The sequence below is a fragment of the Choloepus didactylus genome, chromosome 6, assembly GCF_015220235.1.
Source record: "Choloepus didactylus isolate mChoDid1 chromosome 6, mChoDid1.pri, whole genome shotgun sequence".
Classification (NCBI taxonomy): domain Eukaryota; kingdom Metazoa; phylum Chordata; class Mammalia; order Pilosa; family Megalonychidae; genus Choloepus; species Choloepus didactylus.
The window spans coordinates 84,627,627-84,637,087 of record NC_051312.1 but is presented as its reverse complement, the minus strand read 5'-3'; the positions used below and the strand labels follow the sequence as shown (position 1 = coordinate 84,637,087).

Here is a 9,461-nt window from a genome sequence, read left to right as displayed (position 1 = left end):
GCCTTATAGTCGAAGACCAAATATTCCAGGGGTAGAAGAGGGGAGGGCAATCCAGACAGAAGAACACTGTGTGCCATATTAAAGGTGCATCAGGATTACGCATGCTCAGAGTCAGCAAGAATTTCAGGTTAGAGGCTCATGGTAGGTGTAGTGGGGAAGGGGGTACACAGCAGGCTGGAAGGTTGGCACAACAATCTAAGGCATACATCATTTAGTCCTCATTTAAAAAGTATGGACATTTTTCTATAGGTAATGTCGAGTCACTGATGATCAGATGTGTGTATGTTGGAGAGATAATCACAGATGTGGATGAGAAACAGGGACTGAATGGGATAGACTGAGGGAAAATTCCCTTGGGAAGCCCTTCAGTAAATCTAGATAGAGAGATCTGGCCAAAGGTACTGGCTGTAGAGATGGAGATGAAAAAAGAAAAACCTGAGTCATGTAAAGATGGCAGAAACATGTGTTTAATTGATCCAGAGGAATTTGGCCATAACATGAGTCATTTGCTTCCTTGGAGGCAATCATGAACAATCTATGGCAGGAATATTCATGTTTAAGACCATCTGACATTGATTTTCAGTGACCTCCCTGCCCACACCTGTTTTCTCTGATTCTGAGATCTCTGCAGAGGCAGAGGTGGCTCAGAGTTAATGGGAAAAGAAGCAGAATCAGTGGCTAAGAGTCAGCAGCTAAGGGAGGTGGGCAGCAATATCCAGAAGACAGTCGTTAGCAGTCAGTGGGACCCTCCTTTCCCCACCCTTAGAGGACAGAGGGTCAGAGGGGCTGAGTTTTCTCCTGTGTTATTGAAACCAGGATTGAAGAAAGGCCTCAGAGGTTCAGTGAAGGAACAGTCAGAGAAGGTATAGATGAGGGAACCATGGTCAGTGATGTTATAGAAGGAGACAGTATTGGCCTCATAGTCCAGGAAGATCCCAACCTGGCGTGGAGGCACCTGAAGGTGGAGTGTGGTCTTTGGGGAGGTGCTGGCCTCATATTTTTGTTTGTTCCACAACCATATTGCCCAGAAGCCATTTGTGGAGCTGACCATAAAATGCCCCTTCCTCTGCACAGAGTCTCTGCAAACCCCCAAGTCCCAGGACTCTTTTCCGGCAACATCGACCTCCCAGTAAACTCTTCCGGAAATGAATTGCTGGGCACCCAGGACCATGGGAAAACTATCAAATCTTGCTTCATTTTCAGATACATCTTGCTGGGTGTCTCCAAGACTCACTTCCCTGAAATCCTTATAGAGGATGAGCCACGAATTGGCAGAGTTTGGATCCAGAGTGATGTACGCTGCAGAGAGAGGATCCCAGTCAGGCCTGTAGAGTGTGACAACACTTGGAGGGGGCAGTGACCCTGTGTGTAAACTACAGGACTAGGAGGAGGGTGTGACCCTGAGCCTCAGTGTGTGAGGATGTGATATCCCAGCCATTTCTGGCCCTGGCCCTGATCTGTGAGGGAATCACCTTTCCCACCTTCATCTCCACCCCACCTATTCCAACCTGCCACCTCAACTTGAACCTGCTGTTCACCACTCTGGGAGTCTGCTCTGCATCCCTCTTTTCCCTTTTGCCTCCCACTCAGTCCAGTTCCAACTCCTAGAACTCTCCTCACCTGCACACGTCCTCAGCATGTTCTTCAGTCCTGGAACCAAGCACACAGTTTCCAGGTCTGGGGAGACAATATCCAGCTCCTGCAGGTTCCGGGCCTCACTCCTGGGGAAACAGAGTTTGAGAGCCCCATCTCTGACACCTACCATACCCTCCCGTAACCCTAATGCTATATATAACCTACCTCATGGATGACTTTGATAACTGAATTCAATGCAAATTTACAAACATTTACTATGCTCAGGTCCCTGGGGCTGGGAGACAAGAAAATGTAGGATTTATCTCCTATCCAGGAGTTCCTGGTTACAGGAGCCTTTGCAGCATGTGGAGAGACTGTATCTCTTCTCTAAGCCTGAGGTCACCATGTGAGCACATTCTGTTTTATTTTACAGGCAAAGCATCTGATATGGATGAATCACTTATGTAAGGAACCTCAAGGAGGCTCGCCTTTACCATGGGTCTTATGCTAGCTCTTTCTTAGAAGTTTATTTCTGTGTTAGATTCCACTGAAAAAAGGAATTCCAGCAGGCTTTAGACTTGGAACTTCCCAGAATTTCTCTATCTCTAAATTGTGAAGATATTACACTCTAATCACTTTGGGCAACTCACCAACTGAGCTGCCCATCGATTAGCCTTCTAAGACCAGAAAATATTTTACGGGTGATCAGACTTTTGAGACTAGTCCTGGAGGATGGGGGAAAACTTCAGTGCATGTTTTTCTACCTAACTCAATATCCTTTTTCAGAAGTATACATGCTTCCTAGACCCCTGCCCCTAATGAAGAATACCTTTCCTTACCTTTCCAGGATACTTCCCACCGCCTGAGGAGAAAAGGGGCAGAGAGTAAGTTCAGACTCGATGGTTCACCACTGAGACTTCAGTCCTATGGCTGATGCTATGTGCTACCAACCTGTGGTCCTGGGGTACTACTCTGACCCCTTCTTCTGGGCCAAGGTCCTGAAAGACATTTCTGACCATGCTTGGAGCAGAAAGCATGCATGGGTGGCTGTGGGGTAATCAGAAACCTAGCATGGGTTCTCAAAGTGAGACAAATATATCGTTGGTGGATGTGAGAGGACTGAACATAGAATATGCATTGATGACTTTTAAAAAGACTAGTTATGTTCTTATTTTATTCTTAGCTCTACCTCTTACTAAATGGGTGAACTGGGTAAAGTTATTTAACTTTAATTTTACTCTCTCACTAAGTTTCTTTATATCTCTGTGTCTTAGTTTCCTCATCTATGAAATGGGGATGACATAGTACCTACCTAAGTGTATTTTCATGAGGGATTAAATTAGTTAAATCCTCATACCTGGCTTCTAATATGTGCCATTTTAAAGTTTGCAGTTGTTTTTGTTATTAAATAAATTAGAAAAATATAACATATTAACACATAATTTATTGCTTCAACAAATGTCCTTTTAAGCTAATTTTATTCAGGTAAAAAAATGACATAATTTAAAGAAAAATAGCAAGCTTAAATCAGTTAGTTCATAGAAATAGCAAAAAATGTAAAGATGATACACTTATGACTAAAGTTTGGAGAATCCATGTTCTGTAGTCTTCCCTGCACTCCCTTGTTTTACAAATGTAAATTAGGTCCAGGAAAGGAAAATGACTTAACCCAGACTTATGGAGACCTGGTGTCAGAGCTAGGGCTAGGCTACTGTTTAATTTTCAGTTCTGTGTTTTTAGTTATATTACATTTAGTAAAACCTCCCCCTGGGCTAGACATCATCTGTGAGCCTCAGTGGATTCTCTCATTTAATCCTCACAAAAATCCTTTGAGATAGGCAATATTATACAGGCATACCTCATTTTATTATGCTTTGCAAATATTATGCTTTTTACAAATTGAAGATTTGTAGCAAACCTGCATTAAGCAAATCTGTTGGTGTCATTTTTCCCAACAGTGTGTACTCACTTTGTGTCTGTGTCATATTTTGGTAACTCCCACAATGTTTCAAACTTTTTCATTATTATTATATCTGTTATGGTGATATAACATTTGGGGGCACCACAAATCTTGCCCATATAAGACACTTAATCGATAAATACATGTGTCCTGATTGCTCCACTGGCTGGCCGTTCCCCTCTCTCCCTCTCCTTGGGCCTCCATATTTCCTGAGACACAACAATGTTGAAATTAGGCCAGTGAAGAACCCTACAATGGCCTCTAAATGCTCAAGTGAAAGGAAGAGTCTCACATCTCTCACTTTAAATCAAAAGCTAGAAATGAGTAAACTTAGTAAGGAAAGCATGTTGATAGCTAAGACAGGCTGAAAGCTAGGTGTCTTGTGCCAAACAGCCAAGTTCTGAAAGAAAGGAAAACTGTTGAAGGAAATTAAAAGTGCTACTCCTGTGATCACGCAAATTGTAAGAAAAACAGACTTATTGCTGCTCTGGAGAAAGTTTTAGTGGTCTGAAAAGAATATCAAACCATCTACAGCATTCCCTTAAGCCAAAGCCTAGTCCAGAGCAACACCCTAACTCTCTTCAATTCTGTGAACACTGAGAAAGGTGAGGAAGATGCAGAAGAAAAATTTGAAGCTAGCAGAGGTTGATCATGAGGTTTAAGGAAAGAAGCCATCTCTATAACATAAAAGTGCAAGGTGAAATAACAAGTGCTGACGAAGAAGCTGTAGCAAGTTATCCAGAAGATCTAGCTAAGACAATTGATGAAGGTGGCTACAGTAAGCAACAGATTTTCAATGTACAACAGGCTTCTATTGGAAGAAGATGCTATTTAGGGCTTTCATAGCTAGAGAGACGTCAGTGCCTGGCTTCAAATCTTCAAAGGACAGGCTGATACTCTTGATAGGGGCTAATGTAACTTGTGACTTTAAGTTAAAGCCAATGCTCAGTTACCATTCTGAAAATTCTAGGGCCCTTAAGAATTATGCTAAGTCTACTCTTCCTATGCTCTATGAAAGGAATAACAAAGCCTAGATGACAGCACATCTGTTTACAACATGGTTTACTGAATATTTTAAGCCCATTATTGAGAACTACTGCTCAGAAAAAAGAGATTCCTTTCAAATAATACTGTTCATTGACAATGCATCTAGTCACCCAAGAGCTCTGAAGGAGACACATAATAAGATTTATGTTGTTTTTATGCCTAACACAATATCCATTCTGCAGCCCATAGATCAAGGAGTCTTTTCAGCTTTCAAGTCCTATTATTTAAGAAATGCATTTTATAAGGTGATAACTGCCATTGATAGTGATTCCTCTGATAGATCTGGGAAAAACAGATCTGTTGAAAACCTTCTGGAAAGGAGTCACCATTACAGATGCCATTAGGAGTATCTGTGATTCATAGGAGGAGGTTAAAATATCAACATTAACAGGAGCTTGGAAGAACTTGAGTCAAGACTTTGGTGGAGGAATAACTGCAGACATGGCGGAAACAGCAAGAGAACTAAAATTAGAAGTAGAGTCTGATGATGTGAATGAATTGCTGTAATCTCATGATAAACTTTAATGGATGAAGAGCTGCTTCTTATTGATGACCAAAGAAAGTGTTTCTTGAGATAGAATCTACTTCTAGTGAAGATGCTATGAACACTGTTGAAATAACAACAAAGGATTTAGAATATGACATCACCTTAGTTGATAAAACAGGGACAGGGTTTGAGAGGATTCACTCCAATTTTGAAAGAAGTTCTACTGTGGGTAAAATAGCTTGTGGTGGTTTGACACTGTATGTATCCCAGAAAAACATGTTCTTAAATCTAATCCATTCCTCTGGGTGTGAACCCTTTGTTAGTAGGATCCTTTGATGAAGCAACTTCATTTAAGGTGTGACCCACCTCAATCAGAATGGTTCTTAATCCTCTTACTGGGGTCCTTTATAAAAGAATGTAAATTCAGACAAGGAGAAACCCATGGCAGCAAGAAGCTGAAAGTAATGAAACCTGGAAGAGAAAGGAGAGACCAGCAGATGCTACCATGTGCCTTGCCATGTGGCAGAGGAGCCAAGGATCACTGGCAGTCAGTCTTTGGGAAGAAAGCATAGCCTTGATTTGGACATTCTCTGAGTCTCTAATCATAAGCAAATAAAGTCCCATTACTTAAGCCAAACCATTTCATGATACTGCTTTGAGAAGCCTAGGAAACTAAAACAATGTTATCAACCAGCACTGCATGCTACAGAGAAATCTTTCATGAAAAGAAGAGTCAGTCAATGTAGCAAACTTCATTGTCTTATTTTAAGAAATTGCCAAGCCTCCCAACCTTTAGCAGCCTCTACCCTGATCAGTCAGTAGCCATCAACACTGAGGCAAGACCCTTCACCAGCAAAAGAGTATGACTTGCTGAAGGCTCAGATGATGGTTAGTATTATTTTTAGCAATAAAGTATTTTTAATTAAGGTATGTACATTGTTTTTTTCAGGCATAATGCTATTGCACTCTTAACAGGCTACAGTATATTGAAGCATAACTTTTGTATGCACTGGGAAACCAGAAAATTCGTGTGACTCACTTTATTGTGATATTTGCTTTATAGCGGTGGTATGGAACCTAACCTGCAATATATCTGAGGTATGACTATAAACTCCATGGCTCAGAAAAATTAAGGAACTTTCTCAAGTACACATACCTAGTACATGTTAGAGCAGGCACTTTCCAAGGATGTCCATTTCTGTTAACTGCTGCAAGGAATATTCCCTCCTTAATCTCTACCTTTCTATTCTTTGAATGCAAACCACCCAAGGATTCTAATTCTGGTTTCTTTTATTTCAGAAAATTTCAGGGAACAGGTTTCCATTTGCTCTAACAATAGCCCCAGAGAGTTGTGTTTTTTTTTTTTTTTTTCTTCCAGGTACTCCTTGAATTTCAGAGAGGAGCCCCTCCCCAGCTCTTACCTGCAACAGTTCTGGCGCTGAGCCCTGACTCCTCCTCTCCAACTCTGAGACCAGGTTCTGCAGGGCTTGGCTTTTCTGGGCCAGATTGGACTCAGTCTTCCCAAGAATTCTTAACTTCTCCTGCTCTTCCTTCTCCAGCTGCTGCTGCTGCCTCTCTTCCTCTTCAATCAGGAAGTTTCCCTGCTGCACAAACTCTGCATGAATCCTTGATTTGTGCATCTCAACCTTCTCCTTAAGTGGCAAGGAAAAGAGAGAGGCAGTTTTTATCAGAATCACTCAAGGTTCAGGAATGGAGGTGTTGGTAACTATTTCTATGCCTTGAAGACTCACCACTCTGGTTCTGTCTGGGAATGCACCTACACACAGAATTTTGCTAAGGAGGTAGTGCATGAGGTGTCTAGTGCTAATATTGTCATGAGATTGGTGGGGGCACATTGTAGCTGGCCTACAGTCCTGGCTATATCAGCCTATGGCACCAGAGACTTTCCTCAACTTCTCTTCTAAAAGCCAGTCACCTCCCAAATGTGTCCCATGGTCTTCATTTCTTAGTGGGTTATTGACAAGGTAACACCTGTTCCCCACCTCCAAAAACCTCACAAAGACAGGTGCACAGTCATTCTTAAATCCTGAGGAAAAGGAGTCTTTGGGACTTTCTTTTTCTCCTTTCTCCTGCTGGTAACTGGAAGGTCATCTGTTGGAATAGGACACTCCTCTTGTCACTGCAGTCTCAATCACCCTCTTCTGTGCTTTATTGACCATGGGCTCCTTCCACTCCTCTCAAATCACTGACCTGCCCAATTTCCACTAGAAAATCACCAGTCGGGGACACACTTTCATTCTCTGTTATACTTTGGACAAGTGATCTGGACAGTCAAGCAACCACCTGGTCAGACTGGTTTTCCTACCTTATAGTTTCCGTAAGCCCATCCCTTTCAGCTCTTGCTAAAAGGCATGGCAGTTGGGCTTTTCCCAAGATGCCTCTGTCCCAGACACTGAGGCACTGGTGTTACCCACCCCCCCACTCCATGCATACCCCTTTAGCAGGGACTGGGCTCAGAGGAGCAGGGGGCTTTGGGGTATGGTTTGTCCCCCTTAGCACCCTCTCCCATGGACACTCAAGCTTTGTGTCTGATTGGGGGCTCTCCTTCTAGCCTCTGTCCTTTTTATTACTATCAGTAGAGGATGGTGGGTTTTTGTAGAGTGAGGTATATACCAACTCTATCACTATTCAGACGGGCATAGCTATGCATAGGGCCTTTTTGAGCCCAGGATCTTGGATCCTGCCCAGGCTTCTGATCTAAGGTCCATTTTAGGGCAAGATTCTTGCCTTCCATGCAGCTCTCTTGTTTGCAACATCCACTTCCAACTTCTCAGCTAACTCTTGCTCTTTTCTCAGTTTCCCTAATGCCACCTGGAGCTTCTCCTGCAGAGAAAGACAGCAAGTTAGTCCCACAACAGACCAAGAAGTGTAGCATGGGATGGTGTGGAATTAGGAAGATCATATTGGTTCTTAAAAAGGCCGGGTACTACAGTTTGAGCGAGGTAGGAATTCTGTAAAATGGGAAGACCTCAGCAAAAGCCTGATGTTGGAGTCACAGGGGTGAGGGGCATTACTCATTCCTAATTAACCAGGGAGCCACAAGGAAACATGATCTTTGCAGTATATTCCCTGTTCCTGGGGGAATGAGAATGGTGTATTTAGTTTGCAGTTCCCCCCTTACATTAGACTTGGAGGGAGGGAAATACCCTTCCTTTCCCCAACCACTCAACTCCAGAGGGGGTTCTCCTCCAGCCCCTGCTTTGGGGAGCAAAGTACTTTTCCAGGCCCATCTCCTTCCCACTTGTCCATGCCTCCATGCATAGGCCTCACCTGGTACTGCTGAACAGCCTCTTCAATAGGGATCATGGGGTGATCACGGTGTTTCTGGGACTGGGAACATACCGAGCAAAGGAACTTCCCATCTCTCTCACAGAACAGGTGAAGTTTCTCTCCATGTATCCCACACTGATCCCCCTTTGTGTCATCCTTGGTGCCTTGGCTCATTTTCTTGACGTTGTCCACCACGTTGGCTAGCTGCTGGTTAGGCTGGAGGTTCCTGAGCAGGAATTTCTTCCGGGACACAGGACAGGCACTGCCTCTGTTTCTCCCCACCTCAGAGATGCATTCTTAGCAGAAGTTGTGGCCACATTCGATGCTCACAGGCTTCTCTAGGGGATCCAGGCAGACAGGGCATGAGACCTCATCTCACATCATTGCCAGGGTCTTTGCTGAGGCCATGGGGGTAATGTTCCTGCCAAGCAGCAGCACGGAGATCTTGCTGGGGACTACTGGGGAGACAAGAAAAGGAAAGGAGGAGATGAGATGGGTTATGGGTGAAAAATAAAATGATTCCAAGGAAAATATAAGGGAGAGTGAACTGCAGGGGGTGAAAATAGGAAAAAAATGAGAACATAAAGCTAAATATCAAGGACTTTTCTTCCATAGTCTGATCCATTGATCCAGTTAGAAGGAGAGGGAAACTGAGTCCACAAAGAGGGAGAGGGAATTGTCCAGAGATAAAGCTATTTAAAATTATACTTTCACCATGTCCATCCCTACTTAAATCTTTCAAAGGCTCCTGATTACTAAGTAAGGGAGTAACAATCCAAATGCCTAGGAGGAATGGTGGCTTACTGTGTGTCCAGCCTGGGGCTGAGGGCTGAGCTCATTCAAGCACATCACCTCCTCTGGGGTGTGCGCATTAGCTAATTCAGCTGTAGGGGAGCTCCAAAAGTGGGTTGCTGAGGTAGGGGGTTCAGGCAGTGGGGTGTCCAGCTTTCATACTAGGACCATTTCTACCAACTGCCACTTTGGGAATCCTCCTGGTGATTTTTTATAAAGATTCCTTTCAGTGCCCAGGCTTTTTCCATCTTCTCCCATCCCCCCTGCCCTCCATTTTGCTGAGAAGCTAATCATAATAATCGATATATG

At 43.4% G+C, this 9,461-nt stretch overlaps 1 protein-coding gene across 1 annotated transcript; it reads right to left on the bottom strand.

Annotated features, from left to right (window-relative positions):
- Positions 1 to 447: 447 nt before the first annotated feature.
- LOC119537882 (E3 ubiquitin-protein ligase TRIM21-like) lies at positions 448 to 9,058 on the bottom strand. Its single transcript, XM_037840478.1, is given in 6 exon segments — positions 448 to 1,299; positions 1,621 to 1,721; positions 2,415 to 2,437; positions 6,491 to 6,721; positions 7,818 to 7,913; positions 8,361 to 9,058. Coding segments are annotated over 6 exon segments (1,422 nt in total). The 5' UTR covers positions 8,769 to 9,058; the 3' UTR covers positions 448 to 736.
- Positions 9,059 to 9,461: the final 403 nt, after the last annotated feature.